At 46.2% G+C, this 21,888-nt stretch overlaps 1 protein-coding gene across 5 annotated transcripts in view; it reads right to left on the bottom strand.

Moving 5' to 3' along the window:
• Positions 1-278: 278 nt before the first annotated feature.
• The window catches only part of HEPH (hephaestin), a 114,641-nt gene continuing 93,031 nt past the window's right edge, over positions 279-21,888 (bottom strand). For 3 of the 5 annotated variants that reach the window (XM_081336706.1, XM_081336707.1, XM_081336709.1), the window contains 4 exons: positions 18,869-19,008; positions 18,433-18,595; positions 7,088-7,126; positions 279-2,561 (listed from right to left, as the gene is read on the bottom strand). In XM_081336706.1, coding sequence (XP_081192832.1) covers positions 2,272-2,561; positions 7,088-7,126; positions 18,433-18,595; positions 18,869-19,008 — 632 coding nt within the window. In that variant the 3' untranslated portion in view covers positions 279-2,271. Of the gene's footprint in view, positions 2,562-7,087; positions 7,127-18,432; positions 18,631-18,868; positions 19,009-21,888 lie in introns of those variants that run through there. The other 2 variants (XM_081336708.1, XR_014027596.1) reach the window with 2 other exon arrangements.

Below are 21,888 nucleotides of genomic sequence, written 5' to 3' on the forward strand. Positions count from 1 at the left end.
TTGAGGAGAGAACTCCATAACCTGCTGTCCCACATGTCTTCTGTTTTGGCTTCAAGGGGGCCCTTTTCTCTTTGTTTTGTCCTTCCTGAAATTGGTAAACCAGCATGCACTTGGGCCAGTCTCTCATATGGCTGGCCAGACTGTGTAAGTGCACTCTGTCCCTGGCTGCTTGCTTTGCTTCAGCATGTGGATGCAGGCCCCTCTGTGTTGAGCTCGTTCAAAAACAGCAACTGTGAGAGGGACTTTGGAGTCCTAGTGGATGATCCCTTAAACATGAACCAGCAGTGTGCAGCAGCAGCCAAAAAAGCTAATACAAACCTTGGTTGTATAAACAGAGGCATAGAATCAAAATCACGTTAAGTATTAATACCACTTTATAAAGTCTTAGTAAGGCCACATCTAGAATACTGCATCCCGTTTTGCTCACCACATTACAAAAAAAAATTGAGATTTTGGAAAAAGTGCAAAGAAGAGCAACTAAGATGATTAAAGGCCTGGAGACAAAAACATATGAAGAACGATTGCAGGATTTGGGTATGGCCAGTCTAGAAAAAGAAGGACTAGGGGGGACATGATAGCAGTATTCCACTATTTGAGAGGCTGCCAAAAGGAGGAGGACGGGGTCAACTTATTTTCCAAGGGACCAGAGGGCAAGACAAAAAATAATGGATGGAAACTAACCAAGGAGAGAAGCAACCTGGAATTAAAGAGAAATTTCCTAACAGTGTGGACAATTAACCAGTGGAATGGCTTGCCTTCAGAAGTTTTGGGTGCTCCATCATTGGAGGTTTTTAATACTGGGCAGCCACTTGTTTGAAATGATATAGGGATTCCTGCTTGACTAGAAGACCTCTAAGATCCCTTCCAGCTCTATTCTGATTGTTATATAGTACCAAGTCCCTTGGGACACCCACAGATCAAGAAAGCCAAGATGACAACTAAATCAGAATGAGTGAAACTCCCATCTGTTTTTTATGTGACACACCCATTATAAAAAGATGGTTTTGATCACACTATTGTGGCTGCCAACTTGATTTTCTTGCCTATGCTGGAAGCCTGAACTGAGCACCAGTAACAGGGATGAATGCCTAAGAATATCACTCTTGTCATGCAGTTTGTATCTTGTGTTTCATTTCCCTTTCATTCTGATCTTTAAAAGATTTGGTTCTATTTCAGTTGTGAAGGTCTTTGCCAAGTTCTTTTTCCAAAATGAATGGATCCAAAACCATAACTATCTTCGGGTTTTTGTTCCTTGGTTCAACCTGAGCACTGGACTAAGGTCCAGAACGCCTTTAGTTGGGATGATGCCCTTTTAGTCTTTGAAATCTGGATGGAAATCAGGTTCTCATCAGGTATCCAGCAATCGTATAATGTAGATGTGAATGTATCCATAATGGTACCATCTCAACTTTAATAAACTAATGTCTAATTAAACTTTTATTCTCAGTGTTGCCCACCCCATGTCTACGATTGTTTACCCCACTTTCCGCAATGCCAGTAATCCTGGGAGTTGCAATCCCATCTGGAGAGTTCCTAGTTTAGGAAAGGCTGGTCAACAAACATGATCCCCAAATCCCAATTCTTCCATTTCTTTTAGTTAGAGGCTAGATCAGATTTGTCTTCATTGGTCTTTCAGGAGGAAAGTCTGGTTGAGTCAAAAAGGAGTTCTTCTGAGAGAAAGACTACTGAGGAATGAAAGGAGGTCAAAGCAAGGAAATTCCACAATTCATGGTGGAAGCCTGTTTCAAAGGAATGCTTGTTGCCCTGTCCTCTTGAAGAACCATCTCTGTGCCTGTTGCTTCTCCACAGCCAGGTGTTATGTTCCAACACATAGAAACTGTAATTGGCTAATCTCACAGAATGGTGACTTGCCCCAAGAATGAAGGAATGCAGGAGATTCAGGTCTCAAGTTGTAACATCAGATAGGGATGATGGAAACTGTTGACCAGAGGGATTCCAAGTTCTTGACTGAGCATCCAGTCTGAATTTATTTATTTATCAAATTTATTGACTGCCCATCTCACCTGAGGTAATTCTGGGTGGCTTTACTTAAGGTTCTGTCCTGTTCATCAGGACAGAATAAGGCTATAAGGATCTGGGAATCCATCTGAGTCTTGGGATACCTGAAACCCTAAAATGTAGAATTTTTAGCAGAAGGACTTACTAGTAACATTTCTTATTGAATTTTTATAAAATGATTGCTGTATCCTATTCTGAGCCATTTTCACTACTGCCTGGCTTAAAAGCTCCCAAGGGTTCTTCCACTGTTCTCTAAAGGTCATGTTTCTGACTACGCATCAGTTTGAAGCTTTCGTCCAATATAGATCGCTTGTTGCGTCTCAACTTCTTTTGTCTCTTGAGGTGAATGATCACACCAAGAAGAACACTGGCAGTGATGAAGAGCACAACCCCAGCAATAACAAGAGTAATAATTGCTGCTTCTAAATGTCTATGGTCTAGCCTTGAGCCAAACAAAATGATGTCATGGGAGATTTTTTCTTCAGAAGCTTCCACATGTTCTTCTCCAGAAGGACCCCCAGTTACCTCATCAGAAGTTTCTGCTGGAAATAGAACAAATTATGTAAAAGCCAAACTACGAAAAAAGAGGAATTAAATAACTTAAGCCACTGAAAACTGGAAAACAACAGCGATAATCATATAATAGTTGACTGAAGTAAATAAAAAACCATGGCTAAACTGGAAATCCTGTGAAATCATTTAGAATTTGGGATTGAAATAAATTGGCCAAACAGAATCTCTTGCAGTTGTGTCATTCTTGAGCTTAAGCCTGGGTTCATATATTACACTAGTCCCTGGTTTTTCCTGAAATTGCCAAGCCAAAACCAAGAACTGACCTGTCTTGTTCATACAGTATATGATTCAAGTACAGCATGGCTGAGCATGATGTTTAATCATGCTTCAGCTAAAATGCCATAGCTAAGACGCAGCAGCTTTACCTATACCACAGCCTGAAATCAGAAAACCATGGGTAAGAGGCAATCCTGCTAGCATAAATTGTGATGAATAAGGGTGCACCAGTTAATATTAAGAGAATTTCCAGAAGACAGAGGAAAATTGCTGGAGAGTGAGTTGTAAGAGATTACCGTATATACTTGAGTATAAGCCGACTCGAGTATAAGCCGAGACCCCCAATTTCACCCCCAAAAACTGGAAAAAGTTGTTGACTCGAGTATAAGCCGATCCGCCGTTCTGCAAGCCTCTGCCGCCAGCAGAGGCTCGATCCGCCATTTTGCAAGCCTGAATACACAGGAATACCCTGTGTGGCCGCGGCTCTCGGGGAAGCCCTGGCTGTCAGCTTCCTCGCTCCACGCTGCCATTCGGGGCCCGCGCGTTCCCCGGGCAAATCGCGGCGCCCAGCAGGCGAGGAAACACGCCCGCTCCAGTCGCCCCCCCTTCCCTCAGGAGACGCGAAGCAAGTGACCGCCCGGAGCTTACCGAGGACTTGCTTCGGTGCTTCCAGGATCGCGCGCACCTCTCCCAAGCCGCCGCCGTCCGGAGACCTGCCGAAGTTTGGGGAGGTTTGGGGAGGTGCGCGCGCACCTCCCCAAACCTCCCCAAACGTCGGCAGGTCTCCGGACCTCTGCGCCCTGCCTGCCTGCTTCTTTCCGCAGCGGAAAGAAGCAGGCAGGCAGGGCGCGGAGGAACGGACACCTGCCGACGTTTGGGGAGGTTTGGGCGCCTCCCCAAACCTCCCCAAACGTCGCCGGGTCTCCGTTCCTCCGTGCCCTGCCTGCCTGCTTCTTTCCACAGCGGAAAGAAGCAGGCAGGCAGGGCGCGGAGGAACGGACACCTGCCGACGTTTGGGGAGGTTTGGGCGCCTCCCCAAACCTCCCCAAACGTCGCCGGGTCTCCGTTCCTCCGTGCCCTGCCTGCCTGCTTCTTTCCACAGCGGAAAGAAGCAGGCAGGCAGGGCGCGGAGGAACGGACACCTGCCGACGTTTGGGGAGGTTTGGGCGCGTCCCCAAACCTCCCCAAACGTCGCCGGGTCTCCGTTCCTCTGCGCCCTGCCTGCCTGCTTCTTTCCACAGCGGAAAGAAGCAGGCAGGCAGGGCGCGGAGGAACGGACACCTGCCGACGTTTGGGGAGGTTTGGGCGCCTCCCCAAACCTCCCCAAACGTCGCCGGGTCTCCGTTCCTCCGCGCCCTGCCTGCCTGCTTCTTTCCACAGCGGAAAGAAGCAGGCAGGCAGGGCGCGGAGGAACGGACACCTGCCGACGTTTGGGGAGGTTTGGGCGCCTCCCCAAACCTCCCCAAACGTCGCCGGGTCTCCGTTCCTCCGCGCCCTGCCTGCCTGCTTCTTTCCACAGCGGAAAGAAGCAGGCAGGCAGGGCGCGGAGGAACGGACACCTGCCGACGTTTGGGGAGGTTTGGGCGCCTCCCCAAACCTCCCCAAACGTCGCCGGGTCTCCGTTCCTCCGCGCCCTGCCTGCCTGCTTCTTTCCACAGCGGAAAGAAGCAGGCAGGCAGGGCGCGGAGGAACGGACACCTGCCGACGTTTGGGGAGGTTTGGGCGCCTCCCCAAACCTCCCCAAACGTCGCCGGGTCTCCGTTCCTCCGCGCCCTGCCTGCCTGCTTCTTTCCGCTGTGGAAAGAAGCAGGCAGGCAGGGCGCGGAGGAACGGAGACCCGGCGACGTTTGGGGAGGTTTGGGGAGGCGCCCAAACCTCCCCAAACGTCGGCAGGTCTGCGCGGAGGAACGGAGACCTGGGGAGGTTTGGGGAGGTGCCCAAACCTCCCCAAACGTCGGCAGGAGGAACGGAGACCTGCCGACGTTTGGGGAGGTTTGGGGAGGCGCCCAAACCTCCCCAAACGTCGGCAGGTCTGCGCGGAGGAACGGAGACCTGGGGAGGTTTGGGGAGGTGCCCAAACCTCCCCAAACTTCGGCAGGAGGAACGGAGACCTGCCGACGTTTGGGGAGGTTTGGGGAGGCGCCCAAACCTCCCCAAACGTCGGCAGGTCTGCGCGGAGGAACGGAGACCTGGGGAGGTTTGGGGAGGCGCCCAAACCTCCCCAAACGTCGGCAGGAGGAACGGAGACCTGCCGACGTTTGGGGAGGTTTGGGGAGGCGCCCAAACCTCCCCAAACGTCGGCAGGTCTGTGCGGAGGAACGGAGACCTGGGGAGGTTTGGGGAGGCGCCCAAACCTCCCCAAACGTCGGCAGGAGGAACGGAGACCTGCCGACGTTTGGGGAGGTTTGGGGAGGCGCCCAAACCTCCCCAAACGTCGGCAGGTCTGCGCGGAGGAACGGAGACCTGGGGAGGTTTGGGGAGGCGCCCAAACCTCCCCAAACGTCGGCAGGAGGAACGGAGACCTGCCGACGTTTGGGGAGGTTTGGGGAGGCGCCCAAACCTCCCCAAACGTCGGCAGGTCTGCGCGGAGGAACGGAGACCTGGGGAGGTTTGGGGAGGCGCCCAAACCTCCCCAAACGTCAGCAGGAGGAACGGAGACCTGCCGACGTTTGGGGAGGTTTGGGGAGGCGCCCAAACCTCCCCAAACTTCGGCAGGTCTGCGCGGAGGAACGGAGACCTGGGGAGGTTTGGGGAGGTGCCCAAACCTCCCCAAACGTCGGCAGGAGGAACGGAGACCTGCCGACGTTTGGGGAGGTTTGGGGAGGCGCCCAAACCTCCCCAAACGTCGGCAGGTCTGCGCGGAGGAACGGAGACCTGGGGAGGTTTGGGGAGGCGCCCAAACCTCCCCAAACGTCGGCAGGAGGAACGGAGACCTGCCGACGTTTGGGGAGGTTTGGGGAGGCGCCCAAACCTCCCCAAACGTCGGCAGGTCTGTGCGGAGGAACGGAGACCTGGGGAGGTTTGGGGAGGCGCCCAAACCTCCCCAAACGTCGGCAGGAGGAACGGAGACCTGCCGACGTTTGGGGAGGTTTGGGGAGGCGCCCAAACCTCCCCAAACGTCGGCAGTTCTGTGCGGAGGAACGGAGACCTGGGGAGGTTTGGGGAGGCGCCCAAACCTCCCCAAACGTCGGCAGGAGGAACGGAGACCTGCCGACGTTTGGGGAGGTTTGGGGAGGCGCCCAAACCTCCCCAAACGTCGGCAGGTCTGCGCGGAGGAACGGAGACCTGGGGAGGTTTGGGGAGGCGCCCAAACCTCCCCAAACGTCGGCAGGAGGAACGGAGACCTGCCGACGTTTGGGGAGGTTTGGGGAGGCGCCCAAACCTCCCCAAACGTCGGCAGGTCTGCGCGGAGGAATGGAGACCTAGGGAGGTTTGGGGAGGCGCCCAAACCTCCCCAAACGTCGGCAGGTCTGCGCGGAGGAACGGAGACCTGGGGAGGTTTGGGGAGGCGCCCAAACCTCCCCAAACGTCGGCAGGAGGAACGGAGACCTGCCGACGTTTGGGGAGGTTTGGGGAGGCGCCCAAACCTCCCCAAACGTCGGCAGGAGGAACGGAGACCTGCCGACGTTTGGGGAGGTTTGGGGAGGCGCCCAAACCTCCCCAAACGTCGGCAGGTCTGTGCGGAGGAACGGAGACCTGGGGAGGTTTGGGGAGGTGCCCAAACCTCCCCAAACGTCGGCAGGAGGAACGGAGACCTGCCGACGTTTGGGGAGGTTTGGGGAGGCGCCCAAACCTCCCCAAACGTCGGCAGGTCTCCGTTCCTCCGCGCCCTGCCTGCCTGCTTCTTTCCGCTGCGGAAAGAAGCAGGCAGGCAGGGCGCGGAGGAACGGAGACCTGCCGACGTTTGGGGAGGTTTGGGGAGGTGCGCGCGCACCTCCCCAAACCTCCCCAAACTTCGGCAGGTCTTGGACGGCAGTGGCTTGGGAGAGGTGCGCGCGATCCCGGAAGCACCAAAGCCTCGGCCGCACACAAGTCCTCGGTAAGTTTTTTTGTTGACTGGAGTATAAGCCGAAGTGGAATTTTTCAGCCCTGAAAAATTCAGGCTGAAAAATTCGGCTTATACTCAAGTATATACGGTAACAATATTTCAGGATGATTATTTGGGACCACAGGAAAAGAACAATGGAAGAGAGAAAAGATTTCAAATTTTGAATATCTCTATCAATCGTGATATCTGAAAGAGATATCTGAAAAGAAGTATGAAAAGAAAACACGGTACCTGTAATTTTGAATACATGGTATCTGCAATGCTCTGCACCTGAAAAGAAATAAATTGCAGAATCAGGACTGTTTTGTGTAGCACAAAGGGAATTGAGGATCACAAAGCAGCTCAAAAGATCTGTGTGTGGAATCCAGCTTCTACAAAGAGAAGTGAATCTGGATCTACTTTTTCGTTAAGCATCACATTCAGCCCTTGAACTGCGGCAAACAGACATTTATGTCCATCCCCAGAACTCTATTGTGCTGCTGGATTAGCAACTGAGACTGAGGTTTTGAATGGTTCTGACTGAATCGAATACTGGAATGGACCTGGACTGCACTTAGATAGAACAGAGCTGGAAGGGACATTGGAGATCTTCTAGTGACAGCTCAACCAGGAGACATTTCAGACAAGTGACTTTTTTATGTTCATTTCAGTTTTAATAACTTACAGAGTCAATATGAATTGATTATACAACTGTTTTGTACTTCAACTATTTTTATAAGCGTTTTTATTGAATTTTTTAGGGTTAGGAAGGGGATCAGGATTTGGGATGGGTTTAGGATCGGGATTGGGGTAGGAACGGGGTTGGGAACAACCTTGGGGTTGCCCCCCAATAACATTTTCAAGCTTTAGCAAACAGACTATTGTCTGGGTACATATGTTCAATTAACACTAATTAATATAACAGTAAATAGCTATAATATATATGCTAAACGATAATCATAAATGGTATCAGTTAATACATATCATTCTCCTTACTAATATAAATTCAAAATAACATATAACATTCATTTCTTGCAAGTTCGTTTTCCTAACCATTGGTAAAATTTATCCCATGTTTTAAAATAAATTGAATCCTCTTTCTCTTTAATCTGTAAGGTTAATCTGTCCATTTCTGCTAAACTTTTCTTGATTAAAATCTCCTCACTTGGTAGGTTTTCACTTTTCCAGTATTGGGCAAATGCTATTCTCACTGCTGTCAATACATGCAATATTAGATACTCATTCTCCTTCTCATACTTAGCTCCTAATATTCCTAACAGAGACAATTCTGGTTTAAATTCAACCTGTATTTTAGTCATCTTTTCCAACCCTGTATGTATCTTAAGCCAGAACTTTTTTGCTTTAGGGCATACCCACCAGATATGGTAGTAGGTACCTGGCCTTTGTTTACATTTCCAGCAATTATTCGAAGTATTTTTAAACATTTTAGCTAATCTTACTGGTGTCATACGCCATCTATAAAACATTTTATACAGATTTTCTTTATATGAAACTGCTTTAGTCAACTGCTTTAGTCCTTCGGGAGAAGGGCGGGATATAAATAAAATTAATAATAATAATAATAATAATAATAATAATAATAATAATAATAATAATAATAATAATAATAATAATAATAATAATAATAATAATAATAATAATAATAATAATAATAATAATAATAATAATTTTTGCCAGTCTTCCAGATCTATAGAATATCCAAAGTTTTTTGCCCATGTTATCATTGTATCTTTTACTTGTTCTTCTTCCATCTTCAAGTTTCTTAATTAGGTTTTCATCTGTTTTTAATAATATTTGATCAAATTCTGTCTGTTATTTATAAAATCCCATTGTCTTTGCATCTTTTCTATATCTTGTTTGAATTTGCAAATATGGCCACCATGCTAAGTCAATACCTTGTCGATGTAAGTCTTGTCTGTCTTTCAATTTTCCTTCCTTATCTAGAATATCTTTGTAGGTAACGACTTTGTCATAGTTAATTAAGTTTGGGTAAGCAAAAGCTTCCATTGTTGAAAGCCACTCAGATTTTGTGCTTTATTCTTTCCCATTCTGAAAGAAGTACATTCCTTATAAAGTGATTTTGGAAGTATCTATGTATTTTACTTTTCTCGTACCATAGAAAGGCACGACAACCAATTTGTAGGTCATGCCCCTCTAGGTACAATAGTCTTTTATTTCTCAACGTAATCCATTATTTAAGCCTGAGGTCTTCAAACTCGGCCCTTTTATGACTCACGGACTTCAACTCCCAGAATTTCTCAGCCAGGCATGCTGGCTGAGGAATTCTGGGAGTTGAAGTCCATGAGTCATAAAAGGGCCGAGTTTGAAGACCCCTGATTTAAGCCATGGTAAAATGGCTGCTTGATAATAGTCTCCAGTCTGGGAGTCCAAATCCTCCACTATTTTTAGCTTCTTGTAACATTTTTACTTTGATTCGTGTTTTCTTCCCTTGCCAGATAAATCTCAATATTGTTGCATTTAGGTCATCAAAGAAAACCTTTCCCAATTTTACAGGGATCATTTGAAATCAGAACAGTACTTTCGGTAAAATATTCCATTTTGACTGTAGCTATTCTTCCTAACAGCGACAGTTGAAGATTTTTCAACTTTTCCAAGTCCAGTTTTATTTGTTTCAACAATCTTTCATAGTTTGACTCAGCCTTCCATCCTTCCGAGGTAGGTAAAATGAGGACCCAGATTGTTGGGGGCAATTAAGCTGACTTTGTAATAATGCTGCTTGGTGTGTGTGTGTGAAAGCCCTAATAAGCACGCATATACATAGAATGAAGGCTACTGCTAAGTTTGTAAGCCGCCCTGAGTCTTCGGAGAAGGGCGGGATATAAATGGAATTAAAATAAAAAAATAAAATAAAATAGTTATCTTCTTTTAATGTTATACATCTTGCTGTTAGGTGGATTCCTAGATACTTAACTTTTTTAGTTATTTGTAGGTTTGTCTTTTTTATGTTGAGTTTTCTGTTTGTCTGTTAGGTTTTTTGTTAATACTTTATTTATTTATTTATTTATTTATTTATTTATTTATTTATTTATTTATTTAATTAATTAAATTTTTATACCGCCCTTCTCCTTACTCAGGGCGGTGAACAGGGCATATCTTAAAACTACAAAAGTACAAAAGTTAAAAAAGAATTAAATTATTGCCCACAATAAAAACAATAAAAAATATATATGAATATTAAACCCCTAAGTAATTCCCCATCAGGCCAGGCCAGCTTGTTCAAATAAATGGGTCTTTAACCCGCGCCGGAAGGAGCGGAGATCCGGTGCCATCCGGAGCTCAACCGGCAGCTGATTCCACAAAGCCGGAGCGCCCACAGAGAAGGCCCTCCCCCTGGGGGCCACCAGCTGACATTCTCTGACTGGAGGCACCCTGAGGAGGCCCTCTCTGTGGGAACGCACGGGGCGGAGGGGAGTCGACGCCGGCAGCAGGTGGTCCCCGAGGTATTCCGGACCCATGCCATGTAAGGACTTAAAAACCATCACTAAGACCTTGAACCTCACCCGGAAGACAACTGGTAACCAATGCAGCTCGCGGAGCAAAGGTGTAACATGGGAGTACCGGGAAACTCCCAAGACAACTCTCCTCTCCAGGAGGACTCCCAAGTTGTGAGCCGTAGGGGGGGTAAAGACTCACCCCCCATAGAAAGTGATGGAACATTTTGAATGTCCCGGGATGCCGGAATGTACAGCCACTCAGTCTTGTCAGGGTTGAGTTGAAGTCTGTTCCTCCCCATCCAGACCCGAACCGCCTCCAGGCAACGGGACATCACAGCGAGGGCATCACTGGGGTGGTTTGGGGTCGAAATGAAAAGTTGGGTATCATCAGCATATTGATGATACCCAACTCCAAAACCACGAATGATCTCACCCAGCGGTTTCATGTAGATGTTGAACAGGAGAGGCGAGAGAACCGAACCCTGAGGAACTCCACAAACGAGAGACCTAGGGGCCGATCTCTGCCCCCCTGCCAACACCGACTGCGAACGTCCCAGGAGATAGGAGGAGAACCACCGAAGAACTGTGCCTCCCACTCCCAATCCCCTGAGACGCCGCAGCAGGATACCATGGTCGATGGTATCGAAAGCCGCCGAGAGGTCTAATAGGACCAGGACAGAGGAATATCCCCTATCCCGGGCCCTCCAGAGATCATTCACCAGAGCGACCAATGCCGTCTCCGTGCTGTACCCGGGCCTGAAACCCGATTGGTACGGGTCCAGATAATCCGCTTCATCCAGGACCAGAGGGAGCTGATGCGCCACCACACTCTCAACAACCTTCGCAAGAAAGCGAAGGTTGGAGACTGGACGAAAGTTGTTCAAGACAGCTGGGTCCAAGGCAGGCTTCTTGAGGAGAGGTCTCACCACCGCCTCCTTCAAGACGGTGGGGAAATTACCCTCACTCAAAGAAGCAGATATCACCGCCTGGAACCAGCCTCGTGTCCTCTCCCTGGCTGCATAAACCAGCCAGGAAGGGCACGGATCCAATAAACATGTGGTGGAGCTCAGCCTCCCCATGATCCTGTCCACTTCATCAGGGGTCACAGAATCAAACTCCTCCCAGATAACATTGACAAGACCGCCCGTGTCCTGATCGTCAGACTCTGCCCAGCTGGAGTCCAAACCGGTCCGAATCCGAGCGATTTTATCCGACAGATGTTGACCAAACTCCTCGGCACGACCCTGCAAGGGATCCTCCCTCACCTCCTGATTAAGGAGGGAGCGAGTCACCCTAAACAGGGCGGCCGGGCGATTATCTGCGGACGCGATGAGGGCAGAGAAGTAATTGCACCTCGCTGCCCTCATTGCTGCGAGATAAGACCTAATATAGGTTCTTAACCGCAACCGGTCGGATTCGGATCGGCTGGACCTCCAGCAGCTCTCTAGGCCCCGTTTCCGACACTTCATCTCCCGGAGCTCCGCGGAGAACCATGGAGCTCGATGGGATCTGCACCGGGTCAGGGGCCGCAGGGGTACAACTCGGTCCAGTGCCTCAGTGGCTGCTCTTTCCTAGGCTTCCACTAAGGCATCCGCCGAGCTGTGAGCGACAGAGGCAGGTGGGGATCCCAGCGCTGCCTGGAACCCGAGAGGGTCCATTAAGCGTCTGGGGCGGTACCATCTAGTTGGTTCCGCATCCCCACAGTGGGGGGTGGCAAGACGGAAGACCAGCCGCAGGAGGTGATGATCGGTCCATGACAGGGGCATAATAAATGGAGAGCCCCCACCAAGATCATCCAACCACCGTCCAGATAAAAAAACCAAGTCAAGGGTGTGGCCTCCCTCATGAGTTGGTTCAGAAATTACCTGCATCAGGTCCATGGCCGTCATGGAAGCCATGAACTCCCGGGCTAACTCAGATGACCCTCCCAGGGATGGTAGATTGAAGTCACCCAAAACTAGAAGTTTGGGGAACTCAATCACCAAACCGGAGAGGACATCGAGTAGCACGGGCAGGGCTGCCGCTGTGTGACTAGGTGAAACGTACACCAGCAGCAAGCCCAACTGCGCCCCCGAACCAAACCTCAAAAAGAGAGACTCACACCCGACTATCTGAGGAACGGTGGTCTCCCGCGGACATAAGGTCTCCCTAATAACAACCGCCACTCCCCCGCCTCTACCTTGAGCCCGAGGCCGGTGTAGCGCTCGGAAACCTGGTGGGCAAAGGTCAACCAAAGGGACCCCACCCTCTGGACCCAACCAGGTCTCGGTAATACAAGCCAGGTCCGCATGCTCACCCTCCACCAGATCCCACACAAGGGGAGCCTTATTAACCACGGACCTGGCATTCAGGTACACCAGCCGGAGCTCAGGAGGCTGCACATCCTCGCTCCCGGCACCTCGGGGAAGAACCAGAGGGTCGGAGCGCCTCACCGCTTGCAAACAGCGGAGACGGCCCTCCCGGTAACGATACGGCCCTCTGTCCATACGCCTGCTGCCATACCCCAGTGTCGTGGGAATCGGTAATCCCACGACCCGCTCCCGAGCCCCAGATGTAACCACAACCCGCTCCCCCCGAACGCCGTCAGACCCAGGCCTGGCCTGCAACACGGTTGTATGGCCACCCCCCACAGCCAGACAACCACTACCTCCCACCCCCCTCCCCAACCCCCTAAAAATTTGACTAAAAAATTAATCAGGGGCCTCTTATTAAATTTATATCGAGAGCCCCTGGCCTTACCCGGCCATCTCTCAGGGTCCCAATAATTGGGCCCTTCATCGAGACTGGGGATAGGAAAGAAGGCGGGACGCACCCAGGAGAGGGGGGCACCCCTGAGGGCGAGCAAGTCCGTATCGGAATATCGGTACATACAGTCCGAGCAAGTCCAGAGAGGGCAGTCCAATGGTTAAAAAATCCAACAGGAGGTTCGAAGGTAAGGAGTGGAACATTTGGGCCATCCACCAACCTACTGCCACTCGGTTGGATGCTCCCAGGGGCAGACCACAACCCGTCCTCTCACAACGGGGCGCGAGTCTGCTCCCGGGGATGGTCCAAAATGCACACCCTGGGTGGGGCAGAACCCATAGAGCTCCCACCTCTATGGGGCTGCCGATGTAAAACAAGCCACTCTCCCACTGTGGCTTGTGCCCAGGTCCGTCCCAGTCCAAAGGGGAAAAAAAGGAGGCAGATGGAGAATTAATAAATAAATTAATAAATAAGTTGGTAGTCCGCTATGTCGCCGCCGTTGCCACAGCCATCGTCGCTGCCGGTAAAACAGGCCAGCGGGCCTCGAAGACGCCGCCATCGCCATCACCGTCGCCGCCATCACCTCAAGCAGCCGGAACCAAACGTGTCGCTGTCGCCATGGTCGTCCTCTCCACCGCCCAGAGCAGCCCAAGGACGCCGTCGCCATAACCGCCTCCGTCGCCGGCAGCGGCTCAAAACCAGCACAGTGGGCAGCCTTGTCAATAAAGTAGCAAGCAGCCGTCTTCTCCGCCGCCAAACGGCCCGAAGACGCCGCAGCCGCCAAAGAAACAGCACAGGCAGGTCCAATAATAGAATGTCTCCGCCGCCGCTGCCGCCAGAATGGTCTGCAGGCATCTCGCACAGGCTCTCCTCCCCTCTCCCGGAAGCGCCGATCAGCTGGGGCTCCGAGGACGCCGAGAACTCCGAGGACGCTGAGAACACTGCCGAAAACGGCCGAAAACCGTCCAAGACAGCAGCGCCAACCCAACGGCCCATGGCGGCCCAAAACAGCTGGAAACACCCCCGCCGCCAACCGCAGCCTCCTAGGAGAGGCCCGGAGACACCAGGGCAGCAGGAACCGGCAGGCCGAAGAAGCCGAGCCCAGCAACACCGCGGAAGACGAACAGGCGATGGAAAAGGCAACACGCAAATGGAACAGGCAAATAGCAAAACTACCTCCTTATTTGCCTCATAAATTCAGCTTCATGGATTTAACAATCCACATCCCCTACCCAGAGGGACCAAAAAGACCCCTGAGGGGCTCCCAAGGGACGCCCAACAACTGGAGCTCACGGAGCTCAGCCCGACACGTCCGCCATCTTCAAAAGCCGGAAGCCTTTTTTTTAGTCTTATCTATATTTATTTTCAAACCTGCCAGTTCTCCAAACTTTTCTATTTTCTCCAACGGTTAGCAGCTGTTTCAAGTGGCTCCTCCAAAATAAAAACCAAGTCATCCGCAAAGGCTTGTAATTTATATTTTTGTTCTTTTATCTCCAATCCTTTAATTTCTATGTCTTGTCTAATATTTCTGGTCAATACTTCCAATGTTTATATAAATAACAGTGAGGATAATGGACATCCCTGGCTTGTACCTTTTTTGGTATCTAAGTTTTCTGTATAGTCTCCATTTAGGATTATTCTAGCCATTTGTTTATGGTAAATTGCTTGAACTGCATTTATCAAGTTTTTCCCGAAATCCATTTCCATCAACTGCTGGAACATAAATTGCCAGTTTAAGTTGTCAAAAGCTTTTTGTGCATCAAGAAATATTAATGACATCTGTTTCCCTGGATGATTTTCATAGTACTCCAAGACATCCAAAATCATTCTTAAGTTGTTTTTTATCTGTCTTTTAGGTAGAAAGCCATTTTGATCTGTATGTATGAATTCAGTCAGGAATTTCTTAATTCTTTCTGCCATTATTGAAGCAAAAATTTCATAGTCCACATTTAATAACAATATTGGTCTATAGTTTTTTATTTTATTATTATTTTTCTGTATATATTTTATTGGTATTTTTTAACATAACATAAATCATTCAGTAATTTGTAAACAGTATGTTGCCTGGGTAACATTTATAAGACAATCTTTAACAACTGATTTCTATAATCTATATTCCATACGTTAATTTCATTTGATTTTCCCTTTTCCCAAAGTATCTTTCTTTGCAAAACATTAGATTAAGACAATTCTCATTGTTTTGATAAACAACAATTAAGTATATAGTTTTTCCAATAATTCTATTTGTCATTTTAGTTGCCTTATCGTAAATCCTGTTACCGTGCTTATTTCAGCTTATTTCTCCCCCCAAATTCTAAATATTCTTACTAGTGACAATTTTCTCAACAATTAACTACATTTACATTGGTGGATTTAATTCTATTTTTTCCATATAAGCCCTCTCATACTTTTATATTTCTTAATCAATAAGTAAAAAAGTAAAAAGAGAAAAGTAAAGAGGAGAGAGACAAAAAAGAGGAAAGAAAGAAGAAAGAAAAAAAAAGCACGGAGATACAAAAAAATAACATACGACTTAAAATATGTATCCCTAATTTAATATATATTTATTCCCTCAATTTCTTATTCTTTTTGACCATAGCTGAGAATGTATTTAATCTATTTAAACTTTAAGCATTCCATTCAGTAAATCTAATCATCTAATCCTTTAACTCTCATTCAAAACACATTTTTAATGCTTTTCTTATCATCACATTTAAATAACTAAAACGTTTGCTTTGTTTAAATCATTTCAACTTTTTTTACAGAAAAGAAAAAAAAACATATTGTATTAATTTTAAAAAAAATCATCCCTCTAAGAGTAATATATTCCAAAGTTTTAGTTTTTCCATTTCTTTAGCCATATTCAAACAAATGTCTTATTGTATTAGTTAACAAAAAGTTCATTTCTCTAAGAGTAATATATTCCAAAGTCTTTCCATTTTTAGCCATATTCAAACAAATGTTTGTTTTTTAAATATTCTCTCTGATAACTCCCATCATCTATTTTCTTGATTTCCATTTTAATCTTTTTTCTCTGGCCATTGCCTTTCTTAATCAGTATGTTTTGCTGCATCATTCGTTTCCCTGTGAAGTATTTTTTCCTCATTCTTTTCCTTATCTTCAAAGTTGCTTAGACATGTTGAAATATTTCCCATTTGAATTAAATCATGATTTTTTATTTTATACGGTTCCATCTTTAAGTCTCTATTCTCAGAATTATGTTCAGTCTAGAGATGACTGAAAATACAGTAATATTTTCCTGGGAAAATTCTTGGAGTGAAATTAAGTTGGAGATAAGTTGATTCATATTCTCAAGGTTGCTCTGTATTTCTTTGTGGTTTAAAATCATTGTCCTTTGAAATGGTTGCCGCTTATCATATGTTTCCTTTTGTAAAGTATTCATTGCTTCAGATTTGTTACTCTCACTTTGTTTACACAGCTGCATTTTTAAAGAACTTTGAGGGTCAGAGAAAAAAAAATCCAGTAGGTGTCAGTGTTTGCTCATTTTTCAGGTCTTTCTAGTCTTTTTTTTCTGTCTCTAAAGGGTAAGTTTCGCCACTTCCGGTAACCAAAAGGAGGGAGTAAAATCCCCCTCCTTTTTTCCCCCCTGGAGATCTCTTATTTTTGGGACTTTCTTCTTCAGGAAAATAGGTAGGATAGAGAAAATCAATATTCTTACCGGATTCAAGCATGCTGTTTAAGATCCGTTTAGTTTAAAAGCTTATGACTTCTGTTGTTTTCAGCTATGGCTGGACATTCTGTTGGTTTCTGGGAGGCTTCTCCTGGACTGTTTGGAGAGACCACCATCTCTCCTAAGTCCCTGGGATTTCCTTCCTTCATTCCACTCCTTCAGGGTGGGTTCTGGCCCCTTAGGGTCCCCAACAAAAAGAAATTTCAGCCGAAGGGTTCGGCATTCTGAATCTTCCAACTGCTCTGCTGAAAAACAGGAACCGTAAGCCCTGGTCTGTAGTTTTTTATATGTGTCAGATCAGTATCTTCTTGATATTAGCTTCAGTCCACGACTTTGGTATTTTAGTCTCCAAAAAGATTTCATTGCACAGTTCTATCAACCTCAGACCTAATACATCTTGTAATGCAATGTAAAATTCTGCAGGAAGTCCATCTGGCCCCAGAGTCTTATGTTTCTTTTGTCTTTTTATGGCTTCAGTAATCTCCATCATTGATATTTTCCCATTTAATATATTTCTGATATTCTCCGGGATTTTTGGCAAGTCTGTCTCTTTGAGTTTTGACTGTCTTGTCTCTTCTTAAAAACCTCCAGTGATGGAGCGCCCACTATTTCAGAAGGCCAGCTGTTCCATTGGTTAATTGTCCTCACTGTTAGAAAGTTGCTCCTTAATTCCAGGTTGCTTTTTTCTTTGATCAGTTTCCAACCATTGTTTCTTGTCCTGCCTTCTGGTGCTTTGGAGAATAGTTTGACTTGCTCTTCTTTGTGGCAGCCTGTTGTGGCTGGTTAATTGTTCTAACTGTCACTGGTTAATTGTTCTAACTGTCAGGAAGTTTCTCCTTAGTTTTAGGTTGCTTCTCTCTTTGACTAATTTCCATCCATTGCTTCTTGTCCTGCTTTCAGGTGCTTTGGAGAATAGCTTGACTCCCTCTTCTTTGTGGCAGCCCGAGATATTGGAACACTGCTATCATGTCACCCCTCACTCACCCTTCATTAAACTAGACATACCCAATTTCAGCAACCGTTCTTTGTAGGTTTTAGCCTCCAGTCCCTTAATCTTTGTTGCTCTTCTCTGTACTCTTTCTAGAGTCTCAACATCTTTTTTACATCGTGGTAACAAAAACTGGATGCAGTATTCTAGGTGTGGCCTTAACAAGGCATTGTAAAGTGGTATTAGTACTTCACTTGATCTTGATTCTATCCCTCTGTTAATGCAGCCTAGCACTGTGTTGGCTTTTTTGGCAGCTGCAGCACACTGCTGGCTCATATTGAAGTGATTGTCTACTAGGACTCCGAGATCCCTCTCACAGTTACTACTATTGAGCAAGGTACCACCTATGCTATACCTGTGCATTCGATTTTTCTTGCCTAAATGTAGAACCTTACTTTTTTCACCACTGAATTTCATTTTGTTAGATAGCGCCGAGTGTTCGAGTCTGTCCAGATCCTCCTGTATTTTAAGCCTATCTTCATGCCAGCTTGGTGTCGTCTACTTTTTTGGATCTTCCAGCTGCTGTTCTCTACTGATCCATCACTTATCCTGAAACTTTCCTAGTTCTGGAATTTCATCCTTGCTTTCCAAGGAGGTCAGATATGCCTTGGAGCCACTGAATGATTTTGACGGGCACAGTCCCGAAAACAGATTAAGCCCATGACCTTTCTTCTTACAACACAAGCTTTCTTCTTACCTTGGTGGGGTAGGATTGTGAAAAGGGCCTCCATGCCAGCATGGATATGGTCAGCCACATGGCAGTGAAGAAGCCAGGTGCCAGGATTGCCAACCTGCATCTCTACCATTTCGAAGGTCCCAGGGAAGAGATCCACCACATCGGCCTGGTAACTCTTGCCATTCTGACACACAAAATGGAAGGATAATGAGTGAAAATCTAGAACAGGGGTAATAGCTAGAGGGTAATGTTTAGCTACTACCAATTCCACGGCCAGAAAGCTAGGCATTTTATAAGTTTGCTCAACTTAGTTTGCTTGGTGAGATGTGGGGAGAGGAAATAAATCAACCTGCCAAGTTGGGACACACAAATTAACTGCAAGACAGACTCTTTCCCCAGATTGATTTTATAAGTGGGGTGGGAGGAAGCCTCTGCATCAGTTTTGGGAGAGACTTACCCGGTAAATGAATGTCTCTGCATGGAAGTGAACGGTGTGCATGTCAATCTCCTGGCCCATTCCCAGCAGATACCAGTTCACCCAGTCTCCTTCACACATCTCCAGTCCGGGCAAGTTTGCATATATTTTACCATTGATTGCTAAGGAAAGAAGAGATCTTTGCTTAATAATGATAGGGCATTTGTCTCGTGAAGAATCAAAGAACCACTCACCCTTCCAAAATGAGCCTTTGCATTTCTCCTTAGCATCAGAGCCTTTTGTCTCTGAAAAACTGTCAGCAATTATTCTGCCTGCCTGTGACTCGATCACAGCCACCATAAACAATGTGGTTAACTACAATCTTTATCCCAAGGAGGACTTTGAACTGCATTTCACTTTGCTGCTCTACTTTTGGAGTTTTGGCTTCTTCTCTCTCTCATGTCTTCTGTCAAATCTTGCCTAATGAAGAATTTAGAGACTATCATAAATTATATAGACCAAAAGGTCTATACAAATAATCCTCAACTTATGACCAGTTGCTTAGCAACCATTCAAAGTTACAATGGACCCCCCCCAAAGGTACTTATGATTTGGTTCTGAAGTTTCAATGACTTCCCCCCTCCATCACATGATGCCCATTTTTGGCGCTTGGCAAATGGCCTATGTTTACTGCCATATGCAGCATCCTGTGGTCACATGACCACGAATTACAATATTTTTGCCAAAACCCAGGTTCACTTAATTACTGACCCCCCTCCCAAAGCCCTCCTACAATTGTGTCGGTCAAACTTTACAACTGTCACAACTTCAACTGGTAGGTTCCATTATGGTTGTAAATCAAGGCCTGCCTGTAATTGCTTTGTAGAGGTAAGAAAATCATCTTAATCAGAACAGAGCTGGGGCTGAAGGTTAGAGAACAAGAATATAAAGTTCCGGCATTTGCAGACGACCTAGTCTTTGTCTTAGAAGAGCCATTAACTTCTGGCTGCCGACTTATTGATAGGATACAGAAATTTGGTGAAGTAGCTGGATTACAAATAAATAAAGAAAAAACGAATATTATAGTTAAAAACATGACGGGAATACAGAGATTAGAACTACAAAATACTTTGGGCTTCCAGATAGTTCGTAAAATTAAATATTTGCGTATATGACTGTCTGATAGATGTTCCTCAATAAAGGTGGATAATCATTTAAAATTGGTCGGACAATTGGAGAAAGACTTAGAGAAATGGGGTAAGCTACAACTTTCGCTAATGGGTTGGATAGCTTTGATCAAAACCCAGGTCTTGCCTAGATTGGTATTCCTTTTTCAGACGGCCCCGGTTAGATTAGATAAAACTTTTTTTAGGAATTTGGATAGGAGTACCAGTAGATTTATTTGGCAGGGCAAGAAACCCCGAATTAGGTTAAAAATGATGCAGAAACTGAAAGAACAAGGTGGATTCAGGGTTCCAAATTGGCAAAACTATTATAATTCGGCGATCCTGGTATGAAATTCGTGAATGGGTCACACTGGCACGTAAACGTTTGTTGGTAATTGAAGGCCACGATCTCCAGCAGGGGTGGCACGCCCACCTATGGTGGGAAAGAGGTAGACCCCCAGAATACTTTACTAAACATTTTTTATGTGGAGTTTTGATTGAGATCTGGGCCAGAATTAGGAAAATATATTATAATAAAGTGCCACCTTGGACCTCACCCCTGGAAGCTGTGATCTATCCGACTTTATACAATTTTGAGAAAAAGTTGACTTATAAACAGTTATTAGATCTAAATGGGAACTTAAAAACAAAGTTATCACTTCAGGAACAGGGGTTAAATTTAGATTGGTGGACCTATCTGCAAATTAGTAGTAAATACACGAAGGACAGGCAGAGGCCTGGAATTTGTCGAGAGCTCCATACCCTGGATAGGATTTTGTTGGGAGTGGATGATAAGATCTTATCTAAGTGTTATAAATTTTTTATGGCTATGGAATTAGCTGAGGAGGGCGTGAAGGCCTTGATCCATGCCTGGGTGAGAGATTTAGGTTGCTCAATAGATATTGAGAGGTGGAGCGAAATTTGAGTTAAGAACATTAAGTTAACACGGTCAATAGCATACAAAGAAAATATATATAAAATGGCATATCATTGGCATTTACTGCCGGCCAGGCTCGCCAAAATGTTTCCGGGAACATCCCCAATTTGTTGGAAATGTGGTGTCAAAGAAGGCACATATTTCCACCAATGGTGGACCTGCCGAGAGGCTATGAATTTCTGGAAGAATATTCAGAAATGGCTAAGTGAGATGTTGGGATACCATATACAATTGTGTCCTGAGGTATTTTTATTGGGGATAAGACCACGAAATATAAACAGAACTGCGTGGTACCTGTTGTTACATATAACCACTGCTGCAAGATTGGCGTGGGCCCAATATTGGAAGATGGATGTTAGCCCACCCGACCAAATAGTAATTCAGAAAATAATGAACTGTGCGGAATCAGATCGGCTCACTATGATGTTAAGGGGATGAGGGGACACAGATTATTATTTGTCTTGGAGTCAATGGTAAAATTGGATGTCAAAAAGAGCTATTAATTGAACTTTATTACTTGTTATATGCAATAATTTTTCCTTTCTTTGTGGTTGCTTTCTTATATGTAACGGGACAACCTTATTTCCTCCTCGCAATGTGATGTAAACTGCTATTGACTTAATGTTTGCTTGATACACAAATAAACAAATAATAATAAAAAAGAACAGAGCTGGAAGGGAAGGGACTGTGAGACTCACAGAAATTGGAACAAATCTGTGAGAAGGACAGAAGCAATTATTAGGGGACTGTCAAATAAAACCTATGAAGAACGATTGGACAAGTACCTTGTTTCCCTGAAAGTAAGACACTGCCTTATATTATTTTTGCCTCCAAAAGAGGCATTAGGTCTTAATTTTGGGGATGTCTTATATTTTTCGTGACACCTGCCTCACCTCGCGGTGGCGGCACCAACAGCCCTGTGTGGCTGCTGGCCCACTTCTGCTGTGGCCGCTTGTGGT

Source organism: Vipera berus (genome assembly GCF_964194415.1).
Source record: "Vipera berus genome assembly, chromosome: 11".
In the NCBI taxonomy this organism is placed as follows: Eukaryota; Metazoa; Chordata; class Lepidosauria; order Squamata; family Viperidae; genus Vipera; species Vipera berus.